General features: G+C 40.4%; 2 protein-coding genes across 6 annotated transcripts in view; one reads left to right on the top strand and one right to left on the bottom strand.

Moving 5' to 3' along the window:
* Nucleotides 1–11,122, top strand: part of kdm4c (lysine (K)-specific demethylase 4C) — a 33,082-nt gene extending 21,960 nt beyond the window's left edge. For 3 of the 5 annotated variants that reach the window (XM_086295942.1, XM_086295939.1, XM_086295941.1), the window contains exons 18-22: nucleotides 1,913–2,107; nucleotides 4,533–4,703; nucleotides 5,511–5,630; nucleotides 7,385–7,477; nucleotides 7,623–11,120. In XM_086295942.1, coding sequence (XP_086152068.1) covers nucleotides 1,913–2,107; nucleotides 4,533–4,703; nucleotides 5,511–5,630; nucleotides 7,385–7,477; nucleotides 7,623–7,790 — 747 coding nt within the window. In that variant the 3' untranslated portion in view covers nucleotides 7,791–11,120. Of the gene's footprint in view, nucleotides 1–1,912; nucleotides 2,108–4,532; nucleotides 4,704–5,510; nucleotides 5,631–7,384; nucleotides 7,478–7,622 lie in introns of all 5 variants that reach the window. The other 2 variants (XM_086295943.1, XM_086295944.1) reach the window with 2 other exon arrangements.
* A 4,417-nt stretch (nucleotides 11,123–15,539) lies between these two features.
* ptprdb (protein tyrosine phosphatase receptor type Db) overlaps nucleotides 15,540–27,299 on the bottom strand; it is a 154,835-nt gene continuing 143,075 nt past the window's right edge. The window contains exons 39-46 of the mRNA XM_086295938.1: nucleotides 26,944–27,098; nucleotides 25,112–25,397; nucleotides 22,573–22,751; nucleotides 22,362–22,488; nucleotides 20,520–20,645; nucleotides 20,274–20,428; nucleotides 19,058–19,193; nucleotides 15,540–18,963 (exon numbers count right to left, since the gene is read on the bottom strand). Of these exons, the coding sequence (XP_086152064.1) occupies nucleotides 18,895–18,963; nucleotides 19,058–19,193; nucleotides 20,274–20,428; nucleotides 20,520–20,645; nucleotides 22,362–22,488; nucleotides 22,573–22,751; nucleotides 25,112–25,397; nucleotides 26,944–27,098 (1,233 nt within the window). The 3' untranslated portion in view covers nucleotides 15,540–18,894. The remainder of the gene's footprint in view (nucleotides 18,964–19,057; nucleotides 19,194–20,273; nucleotides 20,429–20,519; nucleotides 20,646–22,361; nucleotides 22,489–22,572; nucleotides 22,752–25,111; nucleotides 25,398–26,943; nucleotides 27,099–27,299) is intronic.

The raw sequence follows: 27,299 nt of genomic DNA, 5'->3' as shown, positions 1-27,299 counted from the left end.
TAATTTTTTTGGAGCACATATTGGCTTTAAATTATGTTAGAGGTTCACGGCACAGCTGAGCGGTGATTCACTTGTCACTAATTTGCTGTTTTTCCTAGCCAACCTTTAAAGTCTGGAGTGGAAATGCAAATGTTAAATTACTTTATTTTATTTTTTTTATTTTACACCAGACATGGGTGCTTTAGTGAGTAAGGTCAGGTTTCCTCCACAGCAATAAAGGCAGTCACTGGGAGTAGGTGTATTGTGCAGTAGTTTGCATTTGAAATTTAAAAAGGAGAACATCCGACTGAAGGGCTTCCATTTACAGTGTGAAATTTTATTTATTTATTACCCTTGGGGTAAAATGATTTTCCCTTTGTGTAAATAATATCTTCAGCCACTCTAAGTGTGTGTAGGATGTTGCTGTCCATCACAACTTCTCCTTTCATCTCTGGAAGCACAGTATTTCATGTTTTCTATCAGTGTCTTTTGATTTTCTATATAAAAACAACAACAACAAATGTACTAATTAACCAAAAAGTTTGATCGTTGTTCATCGTTCATCAAACTGATGTCAGCAGTGCCAAGATCCAAAAGTGGTGTCGTGGAGATATCCGATATGACGGTCCAGTATGAGTCAGCAGCTGCTGTTGGAAACTACTGTTATATAGATGATATGTTACTTGTCCTGGGTACTGATCAAGAAATCTTTGTTAATATAAAGCAACACAGAGCTGTTTTGGTCTTTTCATTCATTTCTTCAAAGTAACTTTGGTCAGGATGGTGATAAAGCAACAGGAAGATGGAGTAAGTCTGGTGCCAGACTGCGACTGAATGGCTGTTACATCCAGTCTGTCATGGATAATACAGCATTTTACTGATACACTGGTGAAAATCGCAAATCTATTGCTGTCTGTTGCAAATCTGTCGCTGTCTACATATACAGAAATGAACTATTTAAATTCAGAGTCCAGCTAGAACATCAGTTTTGACACTGTTTCAGTAATTCTTTCACAAATAGTGACATTAATTTGCAAAATGATATAAAGATACTCAGTGACATTGCTTTTATATAAGAATATAACTAGAAAATAAATCAGCTGGCAACCAGTTGAGTTGAGTCCCCATCTGCAATTATAAATTAGATGGTAGTTTTTTGGAATCCTTTGCTAATCTGTCTGAGAGTGATTGCAGTCAGTCTGAGCTGTACTGGGATTGTTGCCTCCCACAATGCGACCTGTGCAATTATCTTGTGTTGTCCACAAGTTGAGGGTGTTGCATCCTTGACCTCTGGGCAACAAGTTTTTCACAACATGTACTTGCAATCAGTTTCCAACAGCAAAAAAATTCAATGCAATCACTGCAACCATCAAGTTTTCTTGGTCACGATGAGCTTGGCCATCTTATTCATACTTTAGTGTTATTAAACTGTTAGCAACATGCTTTTAAAAAGACCATATATTCTAAAAGCCAAGAGTGGCGGCCCAGCTGTTGTTTTTATGTGTCTTTAGAACGCAAGCCATAACGATATAGAGGACAAATACTCCTGTTGTAACGATAAGGCTAGAGATTTTATTTATTCGTTGTGTATATTGTTTTGGATCATTTCCAGTAAGGCTTGAAAACATTTTGGTAAAGACGTACTTAAAGAACATGCTTATTGTTTAAAAAATGTTTTTTGAAGAACACTTTGACAGCATTTTAAATCTAGTTATATTGAAACAAAACAAGCTGGATACAGTCTAAAAACACCTTTGGTTTGTCTAAAAGCAGCTGCTGATCGTTCTAGACCACTGGCCATTTTTTGGTTCTTGGCGTCTCTCAATTGTTTTTATAATTCCTTTGCAGTAATAACATTTTCCCAGCTTTTCGTGTGCAACCTAAGTTAATTCAGGCCTATTGACAGTTTGGTCTGGTCCTTATGTGTTTACAGAAGTGCATCTATTGTCGTAAACGCTGTGCGGGAAAGCGGCACTCAGGGGCTTGTATCCAGTGCTCATGTGGCCGGTGTCCCACCTCCTTTCATGTGACCTGTGCCCATGCTGCCGGTGTTATCATGGAGCCCGATGATTGGCCGTATGTTGTGTCAATCACCTGCCATAGACACCAGTCGCGGAGTTCGTCAGCTGTAAGTTATAGGACAGGTGTTTGCTACAGCTGATCTGAACCAGTGCCCGGAATAAATAGACATATTATTGTTTTTGACACGCTTGAAATAACTGACTCAATTATAAGCACTTAATAATTTGTGTTAATGTAATTAAGGAAGTGGCACAAATGACTACTCGCCAGATAATTGAAAACAGCTTGTTAAAGGGGCCCCTTTATGTTATGCCTTTGTCTCTGTTTTACCTGTTGCAAATACTACAGCTGAACTGCCTGAATCACCTTGTTTGTAGTCGAGTCTTTCTTCCATAACTTATACAGGGCACTGTGTAACAACACATCGGCGTGATGCGTGCACAGTGGCTTGTTTGCACTCAAACAAAGAATGAACAACTACTATTTCCCTGCTAGAGCCTTTTTCTGCCAACTCTAACTCTATATTCTATTAATGAAGCACACCAAATGTTCTGTTGTTGGCTGCAAGAATGAACATAAGCATGTTCATTTACTCTTGGCATAAAAGAAGATGAAGATCCAATGGATTACTTTTATTTCTGATGTGAATGTCTCTGCAACACCAGGAAAATCCTTACACTTTATACTGTGTTAGCGTGGGATCTCCTCCTTCTCTAATGTACATGTTCTGTATTTTAATACAAACAAGCTCATAATAAATCATTCAATATTTTGTTTCAGTTAAAACAAATAAAGCGTAAGATAGTAAACTAATGTCCCCACTTTACAAACTGCTGCTCTGCACAACATATTCTCATTTGACCCCAAATAAAATTGAACTTGTGGAATTCCCCCAAAATTGGGATGCTGTGTAAAATGTAAATAAAAACAGAATGAAGTGATTTAAAAAAAAACTCAAAAGTTTATATTTCGTTCACAATAGAATAAAGAAAACATATGAAATGTTAAAACTTAAGACATGGTAATATTTCATGAAAAATAGCAGCTCATTTTGAATTTGAGAGCAGCAGCACTCTAAACAATCTCTTAAAACTGGGGCAAGGGGCAACAAAAGGTTGGAAAAGTAAAAGGTGCTGAAAAGAAGGAGCTGGATGAACAATTTGCAACTAATTACGTCAATTGGCAGCTGGTTAGCCGCATGATGGGGAATAAAAAGAGCATTGCTAAAAACGATGTTTATAATTTGTGGAACAATTACAGAATAATCCTCTATAGTTCATAATACCAAAATATTTAAAGAATCTGGAGAAATCTCTGTGGACAATGGACAGGGCTGAAAAATCAGATTATGTTGGATGCCGCTGATGTTTGGTCCCTCAGATGGCACTTCATTTAAAACAGAAATGTTTCTGTCATGGAAACACTGCTGTCAGAAATCATTGTCTGTGAACACAGTCATTGGGCCATCTATAAATGCACGCTAAAGCTCTATCATGCAAGAAGAAGCCGTATGTGAACATGAGCCACGTGACATTTGGTAAATCATTCTGGTTATAGTCACATTTTAAACGGCGTTCCAGCAGCATTTTTTGTTTTTGGGGGGAATTGCGGTAGTTAATGTAGTTTGACGTTAAGTATTTACTGCAGTCACTTGTAGGTTCAAGTTCAGCTCGTTGCTTTGTTCACTTGCATCATCTATAATAATGCTGGTAACTGAATTAAACGTATAAACTGAAACATTGTCCATGACAGTGCGGTTAGTAGTGCAACATTATGCTAGAAAAGGAGGAGAAAAGTGTGCAGTAAGTCTGTTTTGTTTTTGTTTTTTGTTTTGTTTTTTGTTTTTTGTTTTTGTTTTGGGCATTTTTTTTATTTTTATGGATAAACCAGCTTAAGACACAAAAGATCATTATTACTGAGTTCAGTTATTTAACAGTTATTCTACTGGAACAGCCGTACAGAATTAACTGCTCGTTTAGAAGACTAATTGCTGTTTTAGAAAGTTCCCGCTTTAAGTGAGCGCAGCATACATTTGCACTGTGCCACAGTGGTGTGAGTGAATGCCAGTATCTAAAATGTCAAGGATGTACTTTCACAAATGAGTTCTTTGTGCTGGTACTGAAGAAAAGTTTTCTTTGGGGTCTTGTTAGAGCTGATGCCCAACTTACACTTAAACTCACACTAATTTAAGGTTTGTCTTCACTATGCTGCAACTAACTTGCATGGTGCAATTTCTTCCCTTCTAAATGCAAAGATAACAACCATACTCTGTTCGTACTGAGCTTAATTAAAAGTAAAAGTTGTACCTCGGTACAAGAAGCTGTCAAGATGACTTGAGAGACAGATCTATAAACCTGATTGTATTAAAAGCAGAGATTTGGGTATCAGAGCCTTTTATAATGCAAATAAATCTAACAGAACATTTCAGTTGTCACTTATTATATAACATTGCTGTACCCCAGTGGAATTTAGTTTGACTTTACTCTGTATTGCCATACATTAGTTTAATTGCTACTCTCTGTCTACACTAGAAGCAGCAAGCAAACCAAGCTTCTATCTCACTTGGCCAGACGGTGATCTCCAAACACAAGAACCTGCGCTACTACAGCTCCAAGGTCACGCAGATCACCTCCCAGACGTTCTACGAGGTCATGTTTGATGATGGCTCTTTCTCTAATGACACGTACCCCGAGGACATAGTGGTGAGGATATGTTTAATTAGACGCACACTCAAGAGGTCACTGCGTAGTTGTATGAGGTCAAACCAGTTGTTTAAATCCCCCTCGTTAAGAGGAACTTCTTTTTCTCCTTTGAAAATATGCTCTAGTGTTTCTCATTGTAAATCTTTCAGCGGGTTTCTGAAAGGGCCTTTCAGAGAAAAATACAATATCACACACCAGGGGTTTCGATGGGAGTATGGAAACTGACAGCTAAACGTGTGTTTCTATATTTAAGAGCACATTAAAGTTAAGAGCATTCAGTCCTGAGCCTCAGCTAGCTACCAAAGATATTGTATATTACACCAAAATAACTGAATGTGTATGTTTTGAAGCCTTGTGCTTGTTTTGTTAAAAAGCTATGTACACCTTAAAGCTTGTTGATTGTCTAGTGTTGAAGCCCCTTACATAGAAGACAAGAAAACAAGTTTCTCGGGGATATTCAGTGTGTCACGGTAGCACAAAGCATTCACGAGGTCCTGCTGTCTGAACACTGAAACAAAACCATTTGCTCTTTACATTACCATAGTGTCTCAACCATTTTGGGCTGAGAAGTTTTGTATGCAGCTTTGAGTTTAGATCTCAACAGCACTCGACTGTCAAATTCTCGGCTATAGCAAAAGCTGTTGTCCGTCCACTTGAGTTTTTTTTTAGCAGGTAAATATATCAAAGGGAATTACTCTCTTTAGCAGTTATCCTGACACCCACTTTGAATGACTTCTTCTGTCTTTTTGAAATTGTTTTGAAACACTTAGACACTTACAGACCATCTACTACTCTCTTGTATTTCAGAGCAGAGATTGTGTGAACCTGGGTGCTCCTGAAGTGGGGGAAGCTGTTCAAGTAAAATGGCCTGATGGGCTGTTCTACAGTGCCAAATACCTGGGATCCAACGTCTCCTACATGTACCAGGTACCTGAACATGCGATCCATCTGTAAACTACTCAGTCACGGCAGCAGTGCGTGAGCATGGGAGAGAAAAACAAATGGCCACGTTGTGCTGAATAGACTTTCAGGCATAGTTGCAGGTCAAAGCGGCATAGCAGTAAATTTGTTGAACTCCCTCAACGCTGACGTTGTCAATGTCCCCTGGTCTACGTGTGGACAGAAAAGACAGGGGGATTGAGGGAAGCGCTGAAGTCACGATGATCAAGAGGAGATTAAAGATGACGGGAGGGTAAAAGACAGACGTAGGAAGCAAAAGCTGTTTGGACATAGAGATAGAAAATGGGGAGAGGGGGAAAAAGACGGAGAGTGAGCAAGTGAAAAGTGACGGAAGAAGAGAAGGAGGTGACAATCTGCATTATTCAAACTCACTGAAATATTAACTAAGCTAAGACTCATGCAGCTTCCATTTAAGCTTTATTTAGGCAAGCTGGGCGTTAACCATTACTTATGCACAAATGCACCTGTGACGCAAAGACGGTTTAATATAGGTCAGATTAAGATGGGAAAAAATGGCTGGACAAGAACTTTCCATTGTCAAGGTGTATTTTAGAGATGAAGCCCCTGCTTTTTTCCAAGAACTCCAGCGTTAATGTTTAAAGAGCAGAGGTAACATGAAGATGGTCTTTATTTGATCTTTTTTTATTAGAGCTAAGGGGTGGAACGGCACACTTGTGCATTCTGGCAAAAATGTTGTTAAAGTGAGGGGAAAGAAATTCTTTGTGGCCTCTTATAGTCTGTAATAATGGTAGCCTGAAAAACACACAGAAAAAAGCCTGTGTTATATAAATGCCTGTGTAGGTTCTCAGCTATCCAGGTCATGGTACTCTAAGGAGCTTGGATAGAAAGCAACTGGACTCCCACTGTGAATGACCATCATTGAGCAGAGGGGGTGGCTTATGACACCACATTCAATTTTAAATTCAATTTCATTTATATAGCACCAGTTGCCTGAGGGTGCTTTTTATTGTAAGGTAAAGACCTACAATAATACAAAGAAAAGAGAAAATCTCAAAAATCATATGACTCCCTTTGAGCTAGCGCTTTGTTGACAGTGGGAAGGAAAAACTCCTTTTAACAGGAAGAAAATGCCAGCAGAAACAGCCTCTCTGAGATGCGGCCATCTGCCGCAACCAAAAGCCACTAGCATCTGCTCTCTTTTGGATTTTCTATTAGGTGTTTTTAGTACCTGCTTGGCCAGAGTTCCAGCTGAGCTGAGCTGGAATCCAAACTCGGACTCCTTCACAAGAATCAAAACCGCCATTTTTGAAGCTCGGCAATGAGGGAAATGCTATTTTGACACCTGGGCTCATGTGACAAGGCGTATGATTAATAGTAGGGTTTAAATACCGGGGAGACTCCAGCATTGGGTTTTAGATCTGAAGAAGCCTCTTGGATGAGAGGTGTAATTTCTTCAAGAAACTTTAAGAAGTCCAGTTGCCTTCTTTCCCAGCTCCTTAGACTGTTCTGCATTATTAATGCAACAAACCTACAGATACCACCATATGTAACTGCAGTATCAAAGATGATTAAGTAAAAAATATTTAGAAGACAGTTAAATGTAAATAGGAGGGGGGTTTTTTTGGCTTTTTTTTAAGCAAAAATGTTCAGTAAATTTGGTGGCAAGATTTTGAGTGTGCATGTGCATGAAAACTGTATAAATGCAACACATTTCTTTAAAACCTCTTGGATAGCTGCTGATTGGTTTCACCTTATCTCAGGTGGAGTTTGAAGACGGCTCTCAGGTGCTGGCCAAAAGAGAAGATGTCTACACCTTAGACGAAGACCTCCCCAAAAAGGTGAAGCGCAGACTTGTAAGTATTAGATTTACAAGATTTACACATAAACTTTAAAAGCATAAGTTTCAAACTTCATTGGCATAAACAAACAGAATATTCTCATGCCATGTGGAACATTTTGCTATTACTCATTGGTGCTTTCTGATGTCTTGTTTTCTAGTCAACGGCCTCGAGCATGCGTTTCCAGGATGCTTTCTTCACCACGCAGGGGGAGAGGAAACGACAGAGAACGCCAAATTCACGCTTCCAGAAAGACTATGTGGCCCTGCCAGGCCTCCGTACAACTGCCAAAAGCACATGGGAGCAACGCAGCCACAAAGGGAAATGAAGTCATGGAGAAGCATCAATGACAAATGAATGCACTGAGTTAACAGTGGATGTAGAGGGGAGCTTGTTTGTGTGTGTGTGTGTGTGTGTGTGTGTGCTTGTAAGTTTTGGGGATTTGGGGATTGCTATTTACATCTTAACTCTTGCCCACACAAGTTTCCTGTGAAAAGTTCTGAGGAAATGATGTAAAGGGGGGTTGAATGAGGTGATGTGGATTAGGTGGATGTTGACTTGCGTGTGCTTCTACATTTTACATCAGTGACTGGATGGTGTAACAGGCAGGGGAGGAATTTTGATTGGACTCTTACAGAATGGGTTAACAGAGGGCATTGTTGCCTCAGTTGCCTAATGCTCTCACAACCGTCAGGGAAATTAATTGTGACTTATAATGGTCACATCACCCTTTTTTGGAATAACATTTTTTGCTTTGTACATGAAAACTTCAAAAAGCGATTTTTCTAATTAGCCCACATACGGTAGCCTTTTGGGTGATCTTTTAAGTTTTGATTTTCAATGTTTACGTTCTTTGCCTGTAGTATTTTCCTCATGTCTTACTGCATGTTCAGCATCGTCTCTTAACTGCTTCTGCTGGGCCGAGTCCAGTTACGCAAGAATGGCTTCCTCTCTGCCCATTTTTTTAAAAAAAAAATTCCCTTACAGATAAAAAATAAATAAATACATATGTGAATTGTGTAATTTCAAGTTTAAAAGCATTAAGAAAAATGACCACGTGCTCATAACTTCCTGTGGGGAAAAACAGACAGGAAGCCATAGCTTTGTGTTGGACTTTTCGTCCAATTAACGTGAAATGCTACTGTTGCCCTCTTGAATGAAACACATTGTTGAAATTATTTAAAATTTGTATTTATTTTTGGCTTGCTATAGTTAAGCTATTGCTAACTGCTGTAAGGAAAACAATAAAACATTACATATGTTTTTCTATTCAGTTTTCAGTTATTTTAACTCCAAAAGAAATGATAGTTTAGGAGCCACTGAAAAGCTTTTCAAAGCTATTATGAACACAAATACTGAAACAATACCTGGGTGTTTAATAGTATATGCATTAGAGTATACAATGTAAGGTTTTAAAACTAGTGATAGATTACGGGTTTGTGGGCATTGCCACTAGGTACTGACATTAAATCGTCTACAGTTGGGGAAAAATAAAAAGCCCACCTCTTGATTCATATGTGTGTAGAAGCACCTTTAGCAACAATAACCTGCAGCAGTTGTTTCCTGTATCACTTTGTCAGTCTCTCACATTGTTGTTGAGGAATTCTGGTCCACTCTTCTTTACAGTGTTGCTTCACTTCATTGAGGTTTGTGTGCATTTGTCTATGACAGCTCTGTTAAGGTTCCACCACAGCATTTCAGTTGGGCTGAGCTCTGGACTGCAACACCTTGATTCTTTTCTTTCAACTCTGTTGTACATTTGCCGCTGTGCTTGGCATCCTTCCCTATTGCATGACCCACTTCTGGCCAGACTATCAGACAGCTGGCCTCACATTTGATTCTAGAATACTTTGGTATACAGAGGAGTTTATGGTTAATTTGGAGACTGCAGGGTGCCCAGGTCGTGTGACTCAAAACAAGCCAGATGCAACTTTGCAAACATAAGCTGTGCTGCCGTGTTCTTCTTAAAGAGAAGAAGCCTTGTCCTGGCATCCCTTCCAAACAAGCCATACTTCTTTAATCTTTTATACTGCTAACTGAGGGCTGTACACTCTGAGATGTACTTCTGGTGTTTTTTGCAATTTTTCTGAGCAATGCACTGTCTGACCTTGGGATTTATTCCCAGGAAGACTGGCGAGTGCCTCGAATGTTTTCCATTTGGAAATAATCTTTTTCCTAGTAGAATGATCATCTTGAAATTGTTCGGAAATGGCATTATAACCTGTCCAGATTGATCCGCAAACTTCTGCTTTGCAGAGGTGCTCACACTTGCTGACAGTCAATTAAGTGCTGCTACTTACCCTTTTAATTCCAGCACATGACTGCAAAGAACCATGTGAAACTTTCTTTTTCACACAACTGCAGAGTAGATGAAAAGAGGCTGATGTCAGGAAGTCATCACATGATCAATTATTGTCTTCAGTAATATCACTGAATTTATTTCAAACCATTATTTTTGTCATGCTCTCACCTCTTGGCACAGTGGTTTAAATTTGTTATGCTTTCAAAGATATAACAGTAAATTATGTTTAAATATTAAACTTTTCTGATGTGTTCAGGTTTTCATAAATGCTTTTAGAAACCAAAGCTTCAAGTGCAAGTCAGAAGTACCGGTTACATATGTTTAATCTGGGATACTCTGAACTATGGGGTCAGCCCTTGCAGGTACATACTGTATAAGGGCGCCTCACACTGAACGATAAGGAGCAGAGTGTTCCCAGCAGCTTGGCAGAGCAAACGGAAAGTGAAATCCATGCGGTATCTTAACTGGCTTCAAAAAGCTTTGTACTCCCATGGAAACCACGTCACAGCCAGCTTCAGATGGCTCTTTGTGATACTGAAGCCAAAGCAAGAAGACAAGTCAGCTTTGATGAAAAATGCCAAAAAAGAGAGCTAAACATCCTTTTAACACCGTTCTTTTGTGCGCCCATAATACCCAATCACGCTACCCCTGCTGTTCTTTCAAGTCCTGTAGGACTTTTTTTCTAAACCTTTGACAAAAACATATCCGAGCAGGCCTTTTAGCTGCTGGTAAATATTCAAAGTTATGCACTGGGTGCTGTGCTATTGAAAAGGTTTACTCCTTTTACCAGGGTAGACTTTGTTAGGAGTCTAATGTTTTGGCCAGCTATATTAGAATTTTTGGATCCTTCTTGAGAATAAAGAGGAAAAGTTAAACTGAAGGTTTGAACAGAGAATTCAAATCTAATTGAAGATACATTTCTTATTTGCATAGTTTGAGTTGTAAGCCAGTTATCGTTGTCGTTGTCACTATAAAGCTTTAAAAAAAAATTAGTGCATCATATGTCAATCTGTCACACTTAATGACTCGATTATTTATTGTTCTAACTAATCTGTCAGAACTCACAGGTCAGCTCAAACTTTAAGCTATAACCACAGCTGGACTGGCCATTGGGCATACCGGTGGGCCGATGGTGATTTTTCATTTTTATGTTTGCTTGTTTTTGTAACGTATAAACAATGAAAGGTGGTGGATTAGCCAACAATAAAAGACACAAAGCTGGAGTTATTCTGTGTCTTTGCTGCACAGCTGCCTCTTCTTCTCTCATTCTCTCCCCTCCCTCTCCTGTTGCTACTTCAATCATGAAACTGATCAATGATCAGCTGATCGTCTCTTTTGTCTGTTTATTGCCCACTTTGCGCCAGAAAGAGGAAACCAGCGGATGTTGCGCTAAACAACAGCAGCACGTTTAATCCTGATCAGCTGTTGTTTGAATTTATTTAGTATTACTTTCTAATATCAGCTGATGTTCGCTGGAGCCACAGCTGTAAAAGCTGCTGGTCATGATATCGGTTTGGATATCTGGTGAGAGGGAAGCATGAAGATGATACACTGTATACAAATCATACATATATATCAACATGACAGTGTACATCACTGTCACAACAACGTTTGTTTTTGTTCAAAGGCTTTATGGTTTTTTTCTATAATACCTGGTGGTCTGGTCAATACCCGGGCCGATCTTTTGTCCCAGTCCAGCCCTGGCTATAACTTATTTAGGAATTTCAGTAACATGCATTAATAAAATTTATGCACTCAGTGCTTTCTCTTTACAATACGTTTCACAGTCAGTCAGGAAGTGCTGAATTACTTTTCCTCTATTATCACACTATCAAGTGTGACAGGATAATGGGCAGAGTTATTTAGGTAAGCCAGACCTCTATTTGCACTTGCTTAACCTCTCACAAAGATGGAAGTTTATTTTAGCTAGACTGCTTGGTTTGAGTATTTCATAAATTGCTGGGATTTTCCCACACAACCGTCTCCAGGGTTTACAGAGAATGGTCAGAGGAAGATGAAAGACAAAATAAATGGCCGTTCTCTTGGTGAAAAATGCCTTGTTGGTGTTAGAGGCCAGTGGAGAATGACCTTTGAGCTCATAGGAAGGCAACAATAACTTAAAATAAATGCCCAAGGTAGGCAGAAGCACATCTGCAAATGCACAACATGTTTTTGTTACAGCAGCAAAGACCACATGTGGTGCCACTCCTGTCAGCCAAAAACAGGAAACTGACCTACAACTCACACCAGCTCATCAAAGTTGGACAATAGATGATAAAAAGAATATTCCCAGGTCTACAGAGTTTCTGTCTTGAAATTCAGATACTGGGGTCCGAATTTGCACGGTGCAACAAACAATGTGAAAGTATGGATCCTTTCTTGTATCTTGTATCCATCCAGTTCAGGCTGGTAGTTGGGGTGTAATGGGATGGGGCATATTTTCTTTTGCCTATCAGTTGAACAATGTTTAAACAACACAGAAAAAATTAAGGCAGTTCTGAAGGCAAAACCCAGTACAAAAGAGGCAAAACAGAGAGCACGGGGATAAGTGTAATGATGTAAAAGGCCAAACAAGGGGAAGTGAGATGATAGTTCATAGCACAGGCAAACATTAAAACATTGGTGATTTAGCAAAAGACAGCTCTCAAATGTTCCCTCAGAAAAAAAAAAGGCTCATTTATTTTCTGTGCCTATACTGAAGTACGAGCCAGACATTAATAAGCATCAGCTTCAGCTCTTTCCACTTATTGCCTGAATCTGTTTTCTAATATGACTTTAACAAGACTAAAAGAATAGCACAAAGTCCCGTGAGGCTGCAGTGCTCATTGCACATCCAAACACATTATTGCTGATAAACTGCTGGATCTAAAGCACGGAGATGAAAAAAGAGAGAAAAAAGGAGAAAAAATGTTGCTATTCTGAACATTTTTCCATTAACTGGGGAGTAAAATGTTTTTGGTATGACCAGAGGGTGGCATGAAAGGCTGTCTGTCTGTACAATGACCATATTAGTACACCAGACTCAGCTCTGCAGTCAGAATAAGTTAAGCTGCTGTAAAATATTGTGATTTAATTACTATATTATTATTATCTTGGTTTTAGAAACGCCTCAACAGTGGCTTATGGCTGATAAGGCCTTCGTGCCATTCACATAATAAGAAACACATTAGTTTAAAGAGGAAATAAGAAAGGAATCATTTCAAAGAAGCAGTTAATTAACCAGCAGTAAATGAAGCTTTCACAACAACCACAGTAACTACCACACCACAGTTGGCCTAGCAAAATATAACATCTCAAAAGGAATCAAATAAATCAAACTTAGAAAGAGAATCGTTACAAGAGCTGAGCAAATTACAACACTAGAAGAGATAATCGCCCATGTTTTCGTCTTGGATCAGTATTTTTCATCAGTCACAGGTCGAATAACTCACAGGGAAATCCCCCCCCCCCCCCCCCCCCCCCCCACACACACACACACACACACAGGAATGGGTCTGAATCCAGAGGTGGAATATTGGAGTGAGGGGGTGCTGTCCAGTGGTTATTTCAGTTACTGCTGCCTTCCTCTCACTTTTGGCATCAACGAGGCATTTTGGCCCAGAGAACTGCTGCTTGCCAGATATTTTGCCTTTTTCGGCTTTTTTCTTTATGAACCCCAGAGAGATGCTTGTCCAGGAAAATCGTGGGTGGGTAGATCAGCAATTCCTGTAATACTCAGGCCAGGCCATCTGGCACCGCTTAAATCACCTTTCTTCCCCATTCTGAAGCATGGTTTGAACTTCAACAGGTGGTCTAAACCATGTCTTCATGCCTAAATGAACAGATGTATTGCCATGTGATTGGCTGATTGTAGATTTTTGTTGGCAAACAGTAGAGCAGGTGTACCTAATAAAGTGGTGTATTAACATGAAATGTAATTGTCTCCACGTACGATGATATTATTGTTTTGACTGCTGCCAGCGTAAAGATGCTTTGAAGGGAAAAACTGTGGAAAATCACGTTTGTTATGAGCTGTAAAGGCACCTTTGTTTGCCCTTTTGTGGAGATTGAGTTGCTATTAGCGTTGCTGTTTTGCTGAAAATGTGTACAAGAAAATACTCACCTGCATCTATTTCCTGCCTGCTTTTGCTGGAGCCCATTTGAAGGTGCTCACATTTATAAAAAATAATAATAGTTTTACTGTTTGTTAATTTAGTTTTTATGACTTAGCTTGCTAAGTCTTGTCGGTGGAGTTTGTCTGAATTTGGTTTTCTGTTGCTCCTGGAATAACAGCCTGTAAGCAATATTTTATTTTCTTGTAGCCCATAGACAGTACTGACAACAGTTCTCAACAGTTACACAGTGTATTATTAATTTTTTATACAGACATCTCATAAAATCTACACATTATGCATGAATTACTGAAAAGAATGGGACTTAACGCTGCATATTCACATTGCTCAAAATAATTAAAGGAACACTTTCAAAGCACATCAGCCTTCAATGGGGAAAAAATCATGCTGGATATCTATGGTAAATGGCCTGTATTTATATAGCGCTTTACTAGTCCCTAAGGACCCCAAAGCACTTTACATATCCAGTCATCCACCCATTCACACACACTGGTGATGGCAAACTACATTGTAGCCACAGCCACCCTTGGGCGCACTGACAGAGGCGAGGCTGCCGGACACTGGCGCCACCGGGCCCTCTGACCGCCACCAGTAGGCAATGGGTGAAGTGTCTTGCCGAGACCGAGACTGTCCAAGCCGGGGCTCGAACCGGCAACCTTCCGATTACAAGGCGAACTCCCAACTCTTGAGCCACGATCACCCCACAGCCCATATCTACACTGATATGGGCTGGGTACATCGTCAGATGGAAATGAAAATGGAGGATCTCCTACCTGACTGAGCTCCTGGGCAGTCTGAGGTCCAACCTGGCTGGTGGTTGAACTGAAACATAACATCCCACAGCCACAGGTTTTCTATTGGATTTATGACAGGCGAGAGTGGGGGCTGGTCAGTGGTACCAAGGCACTGACTGTCAGCACCGCCATGGGGTCTGTTAATGTGTCTGAGGATTTCATCCCAATACCTAATGCCTAGCCTATAGAGGTCTGTGTGCCCCATGATGAATATGCCTCCCCATCCCATCAATCGATCATGCTGAACATTATTCACAGTCATGTGTCACATGTGCTCAGGGTGAACTTGCTGTAAACAGCACAGGACAACATTCAGGGTGCCAGGCACAGGCCTCACTAGAGGACATCCGATCCTTAGGTCACCCTCATGAACTTCCTATTGCACTGTTGTGTTCGTATTGTTTTGTTCAGTCTGCTGTTTTTTTGCACACTTGCACTTTATGTAGTCCTGTGTTGATCGTCTGTTATATGTAACACCATGGTCTTGGAGGAACACTGTCTTGTTTCCCTGTGTGAGGTACCACTGTACCACTGATTGAAATGACAATAAAAGCACTTGACTTGACTTGAAGTCTGATTGTTTGGTCAAACACATTCCCACTTGTGGCCTGCTGGAGATCTTCGTGTCATTTTTCACTAAAATCACCATCCTGCAGTAGCTACGTAAATCTATAGATAATATCAATCCCTGTTTCAGGTCTCGGCAGTTCTGACTAGATTCTGTATGTAAGTGGTTAATTAAAATTTCCATGTACATAGACACCAACAGATTTGGTGTTTTTGCTGATTTATCACAGATAACCTTCATTTGTAGCCCAAATTTTGAATTCAAAGGTTGACTCAACATTTAAAAATGACAGCGGTAACAGTCATTTTCACTTGAGTTTATTTGTAACAAATGAAACTTGTGTCGATAAAGAACAGAAATCCATACAGACCTGTTTTTCAGTTTTCACGCGCTCCGAGAACCAATGTAAGAAAATAAAAAGCACTTGTTGACTCGGAGCAGAAAACGGAAACAAAAAGGTTTACATGTACAGACCAATTGGAGGTAACTGATCCCAATAACACATCATATTTTCATTTTTTTATACAATTTATAAACTCCAGTTTAATCCATCTACATGATACATCAGGGTAAAATAGAACACTTCGTTTTGTGAAACTTCTCTTTTGTGGTACAACAAATCCACAATGTGATGTATTGCACATACTGCTGTGCCATAAAAACTGTGACTTGTGGTGCATCCTTTTATTATATCGCTCTGTATATCTGATAAATCTCTATTCATTCTTTGCCGTTATCATCAGTTAATTCATTTACTTTTACGTAGTCATCTATTTATGCATTTCAATTACTCTCTGTGTTTTGTGTTATTTACATATACACAACCGCGTGAGCATTGCAGGGTCCATCTTTGCTGAGTTCAAGTAAGACTCCTTTTTTTGAGGGGGGGAGGCCGGGGCTATCGGAGTTAACAGGATACTAAATATTAGTGCATAGTACAAAGAGAGAAAGTGCAAGTCTTCCCGTAACAGGTGCGACCAAAGGGGCATCTCGAAAGTGGTACCATGCATACAAACAACAACAAGGTTACTTTAAGATGGTGGAAAACTGTCAACAATCCCTCATATGGCCGAGAGTTAATGGGCTTACAAAAAAATGAGTATATACTGTAGGTTCTGTGTCAGCGGAGACGTAGCACCTGAACTTCTCTCAGCCTTCGTTTTTGAAAGAAAAGGAAAAATGCGGAACAGCAGAATGAGGAACACAGATGACCCACTGTGACTGATTTTAGGTAAATGGCTTCAGCTGGGATACTTAAGCATCCTCTTACGGGCTGATGCTCCTCCTTTCAAACAGACTGACAAAGAGCCATTCAGCTTTTACAGATTTCTATACAGCCGAGCAAGTATGACTTGTTCGAGCCAGCTCAAAGTCTGCACCAAAATTTCATGGCGGGTAAAAGAAAAGTGTCCATAATGACAGTATATCCACAAAGCCTGTGTAAGGAAAAGATGGAAAGCTTGACGTAGAACCTTAAAAAAACGATCAGTCTGTCTTGCTAATAACCTACTTTAAAACCACATTTTTTCTGCAGTCGAGTCTCTTGTAACATATGCTTATTTTCTTTTGAATGAAAAGAGATATGATGATGCAGTTGCTGGGTTTAAAATGTGAGTACGACTGTCCAGCCTACACAAACCCTTCCATTCAAAATTTCACAGCCAAAAACAACAAAACAACAACAAAGAACAAAGAAAAAAAAGAACAAAACAAAACAAAAAAAATCCCATAAAATACTTTTTCACATACTGTAACATAACAAAAACACACACACACACACATTCGGTTCACACAAGCATACATAAAATACACAAAAACCCTTTAAAGTAACTTTATCAAAATAGGCGTGTAATATAAGGCACTAGAAATCTAAAATTAAAATACTTATTAGATGCAGTTTGTAATATGACTTCGATCATTCGTTGCTCGCCGTGACACAAAGAAGGATGACATCATCTACTGGACATGTGACTTGATTAAAAAAAAAAAAATCGACTTCCTAAGAGGTCAGAGGTTATTTCTCTAACACTTTTATATGGTGGAGGGAACATCAAGTGTAACATCCTTGTGTCTGGAAAATGATGCACCATCATCAGTATTATCGTCGTCATCATCACCGTCATCATCATCATGGCATATAACTGCAGTTAGTGACTTGACACAAAAATATATAATACATCTACTTATTGCACACTGAATCAGACACAGAGAAAAGTCAACGGTGAGCATTCCAGTAAGAAAATTGTTCTCCTTTTCCCATCCCTTTCCTGCTCGCTCGTCTCGCTTTCTGCTTAGGAAATCTTAATGAAGCTTATTTGGACACCTAATATTTTGTCTGCTCTCTGCGCTTACTAGCTTCAGCCGTGGTCCGCCCAGCTTTCTTTCGGGCTACGCGCAGAACAACGTGGCGGGATTATTCTGGGGACTTTCTGGTAGCAGCAGTGCTAATACTGTACCCCGGCGGGCCCTCGGGAATTGAGAAATTACCGTCTTCGTGTCTTTAAACGTCGCAAGTGAGACAGTAATGAGGCTGAGAGTCCTGTGTGCATGCGAAACGTGTGGGTGGAGAATACAGGAGAGTGACACTCGATTTTTTTTCATAGAACTGTGAACATTTTCCACACTAGATTTGATTGTACACTTTAAAACAGTACCGTATCACTTTAACAAAAGAAAAAGAAAATGGCTACAGCTCATTGGATTACACAGAAAAAAAAAATGCAACTTTGCCCATGTATGGGCAACGGTGACAAAATCATAAACCTATAAGAATGGAAAAACAGAACGTGCCATATGGAATATCCAGTTTTTAAAAAACAATATAGTCACATATTTTTTCTAGAAAACTAAATTAATGTTTTACTTTGCAGTATGCATTTTTAGACCTCAGTAAACCTTCCCTTATCTTAAATCGTGAAGCATAAGGTTGAACTGGTGGTGTTTATTACTGTATGGTAGAAATGTCTTCTTTTTCATTCACAGGAAACAAGAGTCTGTTTCCAAAATAAGACAGAAAAAAACAACCCACACTTCTTGTGTCTTTTTTTTTTTTAAGTTGCGTGTTCTTGGTCTTTTTAATACTCTGTGCTCTGTGTTTTCAGGCTCCTGTTGGCAATTCTCTGGTGCTTGATATCCCAGTTCTTTCTTGTCCACGAGGTTTCCATAAGATGGATTTGTAGCTTCCTTCTGAACTGTCCTCGAGATAGAAAAATCGAAATTTCCTGTGACAGAAAAAAATGCTGTAGCTGGGTCCCGTATTTAGGTTGGTGATGCTACACTGGTGGAGTTCCACACCCAAACAACAAAAAACGCAATCTGGGTGCTCGGAAAAGCACTGAAACAAATAAAAAAAAGAAAAAATCTATATTTGATCAAGTATTCTGATTGGAACAGTGGTTGAAGTTGCTGCTTCAGACTGACCAATGGGTGTGTTTGGGCTGAGGGTGGCAGGAAAACACCCTTGTCAAGCAGGTTGCTATGGCTCAGTTAGAGGTGCTGTTTCTAGGTACGGATAAGCCGATGGTCCCCCTTCACTCTGCATGCAGTGGCAAAGTCTTCATACCTGCACATCGCAACCTAGTGCATTTATTCTGGCTGTGCATAACATGAGAAAAATGCACTCGGTTGAACGTGCGCATGATCGACAGCCACTGGGTTTATGTTGCATAGTGATCAAAGCTTCCCAGGTACTCCAGACTGGCGCGGTAGCAGAACTGGTACTGGTCCTAGAGGGAAGCAGAAGAATTGTGAAGAAGAGAAGAAAGACTAAACGAACATTCAAGTGTTCTTTGAAGACGTGAAGTGGTTTAGAAAGCTCACCTCTGTCTGAACGGTGGCTGGTCTCTGGGTGCGCAGCATCTTGACAGTCTGGAAAATATCCACCACTCCCTCGTACCTCATCCTCTCTAGCACGATGCTGAGGGTGATGAACACACCGGTCCTTCCTACACCAGCACTGTTGGAGCACAGGTGGAAACGTATTCAGAGCTGGAAATACATCTCCTTATGTATGCATCATGCACTAGCTCAGTTTGCTACTAGTCGTGCCAAACCGTTATTCTGAATATTTGCTCACACGTGGTGCAGCAAGCGGTGGTGGTGCTTTATTAGCGTATCAGCAAGAAAAAAAGTCCAGTGCTGTGAAAAACTATTTCCCTCTTCCTGATTTCATATTTTTTCCAATATCGGTCACAGCTAGGTGTTTCAACCATCAAAGAAGTTTTAATATTAGACAAAGAAAACCAAGTAAATACAAAATGGACTTTAAAAAAAAGGTTTTTGCCCAGTCTCTTTCTTATTTTTGAATCATGAACTCTGACCTTAACTAAGGCAAGTGAGGCTTACAGTTGTTTAGATGTTTTTCTGGGTTCTTTTGTGACCTCTAGGTAATCAGCATGGTAATTCTGTTAGCCCTGTCATTCCTAGGATGGTTCACTACTGCTCTGAGTTTTCTCCATTTATGGCCTTCACTGTGGTTCCCTGGAGTCCCTAAGCCTTAGAAATGGCTTTGTAATCCTTTTCAGACTGATAGATGTTAGTGACTTTATATCTCAGCTGTTTCTTTAGATCGTGGCATCATCTGTTGTTTTTTTTTTGGGAGATCTTTTAGCAACATCACTTTGTCCGAAAGGCTCTATTCAAGTGATTTCTTGATTCAACTGGTTTGGGAGTAATCAGGCCAGAGTGTGGTATTGAAATTTAACTCAACTTAGCTTCCCAAAAAATGGATTTTTTCACAGTTAATCTATCATTTAACTACTTTTTCACATAGAAGCAGGAAGGTTTGTTTTTTTCCCTTATTAAATGAAATCATTATTTAAAAACTGCATTTTTCATTTATCTTTGTCTGATATTAAAGCACTGTATATATTTAACAGAGAAGTGGAATAAATTTAACGTAAAAGATTCCCCAAGTCTTTACTCAAGCAGAAACAAAATGTTCCAAGAATTGTAGGTATTCTTTTTTATCGAGTCTGCACAACTTAATGAACAATATGTGAAATGTTGAGGTATTTGTAGGCAGCCTAGACCTTACCTGCAGTGCACAGTAATTGGCCCGTCCTGGCCAAACTGTTCTTTAGTTTTATGCACTTGGCCAATAAAATCAATAAATCCTTCTCCTGACTTTGGCACTCCTTGCTCGGGCCAGTCTGTGAACTGGAACTGACGAACTGTCCGTGACTGGCCATCCTGGGTGAAAGAAAATATGGTAATTTGAAACTCAGAAAATTCTGGAAGCCAGTACAAATTAGTCTGTCTTGCTCACAGGCTGACGACTCACCCTGGCATCAGTGACTTTGAACTCTCTCAAGATGTACTGGGGCATGTTGTACTCAGCCATGGGATCCACCACAAAGTACTGGTACCTGGCTGAGCGCTCTGCAGGCCAGTACTGGTGACACTTCTCCTGTAGAGTACAAAGGCTTCTCTTCAGAGCGCTGCATCATATTTAAAGTACTCAGTGTGTGAGGAGAACCATTTCTAGGCAATTTATAACGGAAATGTCACCATAACTTGTGATATTCATTATTCATTTCAAGACCATCTCAATGCAGATGAGATATTATGTTCACTGAATTAATACTGAAAGTCATATCACTCTCACTGTGCCATGCATAATGCTTCAAAACGCCCAAACATTTATTATATTTAATTCATTATATTAAATTTTTGATAGATTTACCCCCCCCAAAATTGCAAATTCTTAATCACGAAACATTCGCTTTTCCCCTATTGCAGGCATCAAAAGGTATTCTGCTGCCCATTTTAAGAGGACATTGTTATTCACAGTTCCGTCCTCTCCTGATGTAAACTTCTGCAACAACAACACATGGAGCTGCTCATTATGCTGCTATTTAGTCAGCCCTTCAATATATTCTTTTACTGAAAATAATTAGCTCAAATGACAATATATTGTGTGATACTGCATGTTATAGTACACGCTTAGGCACTTAATCAAGGGAAAAATGTGGGTCTATTGTTTAAAAGCTGCAGCTAGCCCAAACACATTTAATTAATGTGAGTTTCAAAGGATTTGTAAATTCTTTGTCTAGTTTTTAGTTAAGAGCTTGTACAGCTACACACATCTCCATACTGGTAATTCTCTGGGCTCTGAATAGCCGAATAGGATGGTCTGCTTTCCTTCTGTGAAGTGACATGCTTTTTTGTTGTTAACTGAAGTTATTTGTAACCTCTTCAGGTTCCTTTGGTCTAAAATATAAGACTTTATAGAGCCTAACAATGGGAGTGGAAATCAGTCTATATGTTGTTGTTGTTTTTATCTTTAACCATTCTATCGCGTGTGAAAATCAATATTTGTAATTACCACCTTTATTCTTCAACACAGACTACTAGGCAAGCTTTGTTGTTATTTCTTTATTTCTACTTTAAGTAGTCTTCAGGAATGGATCTCTGAGACTCTTTGGCATATCACAGTCTTTTCTTTCTCTTTTCCTTCCTTAAGAGGAACTTCTTGACAGCAACCCTTTCACTGAGACCATCCTGATGAAGCTTCAGGTAACAGTGGGTGGGTCGTCTGTAGGGCCAGATGCGTCTCTCAGGCCCTGTGTCAGGTCTTTGCAGCATTTTTTTCCTATTTCTCCAGGACATGACTGTCAGGTGCTAACAGGTTTTCAGTTAATAGCCCTTTGAAAGCTGCCTTGTTAGTGCAAAAAAAAGCTATTTTATGATAATGGGCTGTGTAATTTTTTGGCATTTTCTGTAATTTCAACTAAAGAAATTGGAACAAACTGTGTTTTTGTGATGGGTTGTTAGTAACAAAGTGCCTAAAGCTACAATTTAAAATTGCTTCTTTGCTAAGCTGCTTTGTGTAGACCCAACACTGGTTCATCTCTTGAGTTCAGTTCCTTTTTATCCTTGAACGGTTCATAGGTCAGTGTTAAGTAGCTCAACATTCCTCTGAAATGGTCAAGCACTGGACTGAAAATGAGTAGAAAAGCTGCCAATGTCCAAAGGAAAAAAACCAACATGTAGCTCAAGACTTTTGCACAGTACTGTGATACGCTAATTAAAAAGACATTCAACCAGTGCAGCTATATGTTTTTATCCTGCAGGACCAATGCATGTATCACATTTGAGTGTGTTTGAGTGCATTTATCCGTACCCGTCCCATTTCTCTCAGTTTGGTTAGCATGACAACAATGGTGGAGTTATGTTCCCACAGCATCCTCCAGTAGTCCTCTGTGGTCTCAGCCAGTGGGCCCTGGGTTGCTATATAGGCCTTCTGCTGCCTATAAACACATGGATAAGTATAAATGAAAATAAATTTCTCCCCATGCGTGAGAACATTGTAAAGTGACTGATGTTAAACTGACCTGTATCCATCAATGAAGCTGGCATTGATGTAGTCGGATCCTTCCACTCCTCTGATTGGCTGCAGACACACACGCGTGGTCTCGTAGGGCATGATATTCACCAGCCGGTTTTTGAACTTGTTGCACGGCAGATTGGCACTCACAAACCGTGATGTGTGGGCCTTGGCACTGGCCAGACGCTGAAATATAAGAAATAAAGGAAATATGCTGTAATATTGTGCAGATGAAAATTACAGAAAAAGAATTACAAGCAGCACTGATGAGAGCATTGAAATGATGGCGAAATAAAAAAGGACGGATAAGCAAGGAAGTAAAAGAAAAAAAAAAGTACTCTTTTAAAAAGCACAAGGTTTGGTTTTTTATTGGACAAGTGGAATTAGAAAACCATCTTTAATCTGCAGGCCTCAGGATATTTAGTCAGACATCTTCAACTGAATCAACACAGCAGGGCCGATATAGGGGACGAGGGCAGCGGTAGGGAATGGAACAGGGAGAGGAAGGAGAAAATCAAAAGTCAGGGGGCAGGAAACCACAAGGCCCCACACTGTCTCAACACACACATGTGAACCACAGTTGATCCAGTCAAAAAAAAAAAGAAAAAGAAAAACTGGAACACACACATTCATATGTGGATATGTGCAGACAGGCAGCCGTAAGTACATGCAGTACACTCGCTCACACTCGACCACTGGATGACACGGTTTAAAAAGAAACACAGAGAAACAGAGAATAGGCAGAGGGAAACCGCAGACTCAGGGGGAAACAATGGGGTCTCATGAACCCAACGTCTACCATCAGCGGCTACCGGAGTGCTGTGGGAGAAACAGCAGTACCTTATTTTCTTACAGACAGACTGAGCTGGAAAATCCCCACTAATCACAAGTTCACCAGTTCATTCTGGGTACTCTGAACCCAGTTTCCAGCATCAACAATAGTAATTCTTCATGTCATTTGGTTTGAATTTGACGCGGTCTTATCAATAAAGCCTGGCAAAAACAAAGCTTTTCACCGCTTCGATACATGCCAATATTTTTCACCAAGGAGAAAATCATGCCCTCCTGGCAAGCTCCGAGAACTCCACCAATAAACTCTCTGTGAAAAGAAACAAAAACACGGCGTATTAAGGTGTTGGATTACCAAAAGCAGCCAGAAAACATTCACCTCTCCCTTTTCCTCACACGCTTGCTTCAACTTTGTGATTTTATTTGAGGGACATGACGCCTCTTACACGAGAAGTTCCAACCTTTTGGTGTTTTGTTGACGGAGGTGGAAAGTAATCTTTCAGACGGTGGGCTGTGATATACCACGCGAGTTCAAGTGAGATGAAATATGGTGAGTGGGACAACCCCGCCATGTGTTTCACATCAATCTAAGGCTGTGAAAACAATACAGCGAGCGCTCAGTTCATTGTCATTCTGAGGGGAGCGCTCCTATTAGAGGGAGGACAGCTGGGGCATAGGATGAGGGAGATTGCTCAGAGTCACTTTGTGTTTACCTTGCCCTCTGATTGTCTGAGCAGACACAAGCCATTCCTGGGAAAAATTAAGCCACCTGCTTTCAACGTATACCTGTAAAGCTACAACCGATTCTCTCTTTTTCACCCAGCCAGGCCAGTCAGGTCTGCAGAGAACTCATCTGGCATGAGGTAAACAACACAGTAAACAAAATAACAACTAGAATATAATGAAAATAACACTTCCCAGCAAGACTTTGAATCCCTTATGTTCTCACTGCGATTGTTTATGATGCCTACATTTGCTGTTCTCACTTTATATTCTAATCAGCTCCCTAAAGTTTTGAAAAAGCTGTTATAACTTCCAACCCCCTAAGATTTTATTACAAACTTCAACTTTCTGGCCTACATTATTTGGTCTTTACGTGCATGCCTATCAAACTTCCCAAACTGCGATGCTTTCAGAAACCCTCAGAAAAGCTAACTCTCTTACCTTAGATTCAAAAGGTGCAATCCCATAATCCCCTTCAAATCCAACCATCTATATGAATCTCTCAGAGGGGGATTGAAACTGTAAGAACCACTAACAGCCCTGGGAAAGATGCTCAGGGGCTATCAAAGTCAAAGCTTCCTGAATTAAACATTCTGTATGTCATTTTAGACAACGTTCTTCCCAAGCTTTGGTGGTAAGAACCATCTTCCTATGAAAACCCTCAGCATGGGACCTGAAGTGCAACTTTGTTTTTTGGTCAATTATGGCTTTCAAGGTCAAGAATTAAATATGAAATATGAACGTTTGCTCTATTCTTTATATGGACAGAATGGCCAGTAGGTAAAGTCTTCAGACAGTGATTTATCCCGCTGGATATCTCTGAGCAGGCCCTGAAGATCTGCAGTGCTTCAAAGATGCTTTCACTGGCTCTTACTGTTAACCTTTTAGGTGGCGAAGGGCAAGAAAAAGACAACTCGGCCTTACAGAAACCAGTGAAGTGTTACATTATTATCATGAATCGGTTTTATGAACCACCATAAATCTGTAGGGCTTAATTTTATAGCCTTCGGAGGAACAAAGTGAATCCTCCTCACCTTGAACTCCAGCTCCATGCCGGTGACATTTTCTCCTGGTTCAATCTGCGTCAGCCTCTGGATGTAGGAGTACAGGTTCCTCGCAGGGACTTCGGTGTTCCCGCAGGTCACCGCCTCCAGCAGTGCATCGTGAATGAAGATGTACTGGTCTTCCGTCTGCACCATGTAGTTCCTCTCGGAGCGCATCAGCGTGACATGACCGTAGATGTCGATGGTCTTCTCATGCTTGATTCGCTCTGTCATGGCATCAATCACAATGAAACAGCCAGTGCGGCCCACTCCAGCACTGGAAATAGGAAAAGAGAACCAGATAGTGAGGTTATTTTCTCACATAAACTGCAGTGTGTGCGCTGTGTCCTAATACCTGGTGCAAATCTGTCCCCGCAGAGCTCAAACATAACATGCTTTGCCTAAATCAGCTAACTATCATCGAGATCCCAGCCAGCAATATTTCTGTCAAAGCAGGTAAAAATTGACATCAGCGATGAGTCAGCAACACTGTCTCGCTGGCATTAAGAAGATATCCTCCCTATCGACACACGATCCGGAAATATAATACCGTTAGCTGCCCACCCAAACACTTCACATTTTTGCTGTGCTAGTAAACGGTGAGACAACCTGACCAAGCAAGTTTGTGCAAGTGAATAGAAAATTCTTTATGTGGTTAAATGAATATCGGTGTGCATGCGCGGGAGCGTTGTCGAGGTGGAATGAGATTTGGTCCGTTGTTTGATACAGAGGTTGGTTGAAATGTAAAAGCACATTATGATGGAGTCTTGCCAGGATAATTAAATTTGACTGATAATCCTGTTAGATACTCCATCTGACTGCTACGGAAGATTAGGAAGAGCTGCTCTCCTGCCAACCTTCTCCGCTGCGTCCCGCCCCCGTCGCTCTGCCTCTTTTTCTCCCCGATAAGTACCCTCTCACGCCAGCCCCGACACTTTTTCACACTCACATTTGTCCTTTTCTTCTTCTTGGAAACCATTTTCTCTCCATCTTTCCTTTTCTTTAATTCATCACTTTCATTCACTGTGTCCTGGATTTGACCTCACCTTCTTTTTTCTCACTCTGCACACATCTCCTCCTCTAACTCCCAGTCCCTCACTACCTTTCCCTCTCCATCATTGTCTCAGCCTTACCCCCTTCCCCTCCTTCATTCTCCTCCACATCCATACCTCACTAATTCTTCCTCCCGAGAGTTTCTGCTCCATATTCCCACTGCCCTGCTCTATCTTTTTTTCTCTGCGATTGCCAGTAAGAGCAAACAGAAGCTTCATTCGAGCTCTGGAGCTAAACGCTGTGCCAAGCCCGTAATGACAAGCTCCCAGAGTCTCTTCTCCATCCAACACATTGGCCTCCTGCTGCTCAGACAGCAGCTCATTTGAATATAAACTTGTGAACCCAGATGTACCCCCAGCCTAAATGGTATATTGTCAACTGTGAAAGCTAATTATGGAAAATAGGGTCAGCATGGTAGCTGATGATGGAGATGAAGGAGGTTGTTGTGGGAGGAATGTGGGTGTCTAAGCCAGCCAGGATGTTTGGGGTTTGCATAATTGCAGGTCAATCTTATTTTACTTCAGCGCCTCTGAACTATTTTATACAAGCACCCTTGGACTCTTGTTGATTTTCGCCGACTGCCAGGCTTTTGAAAATGTTGTTAACTCATAAATGCCAAAATAACGCATAAGTGTTTCATGCAGACTCACAAACACACAGTCACGGAGCAGACCTGTTTCCTTTATGGTTGTGGATGGATATCATAAATAATTCTGGTTCAGTGAATAATAAGAATGGATGAGCCGAACTGAAAATACACAGACACATACCTGCAATGGACAACCATGGGTCCCGCATCTGGAGGATTGCAGGCCTTGACCCGGCGAAGGAAGGCCAGGAAGGGGGTGGGATGTTCAGGCACCCCGTGGTCTGGCCAGGCTGTAAACTGGAAGTGACGGACTTCACGCTTCTCATTTGAGCCGCTCTGGTTGAGCAGATTAGACGTGGGGTTAAATATAAAGACTTAGTTATTCTGTAATTTTTGTAAATGTCCACAAATCCCATTAAAAAAACGTAAACAAGCATGTCATGAGCTGCCCAGGCTATCAGGTTTAGTCTAGTTTATTTTAAAAGAAATCTGCAGGGCACTATAGTTTTTGGCAAACACTGCTCAAATATAAAGAAA

This window comes from Aulonocara sp. 'chitande type north' Nkhata Bay, linkage group LG6 (genome assembly GCF_057382095.1).
Source record: "Aulonocara sp. 'chitande type north' Nkhata Bay isolate Kocher_YH1m ecotype deep benthic linkage group LG6, A_spYH_male_GT1.1, whole genome shotgun sequence".
Taxonomy (NCBI): Eukaryota; Metazoa; Chordata; class Actinopteri; order Cichliformes; family Cichlidae; genus Aulonocara; species Aulonocara sp. 'chitande type north' Nkhata Bay.
The sequence above is the reverse complement of the archived record's forward strand: the minus strand, read 5'-3'. Positions and strand labels throughout refer to the sequence as shown.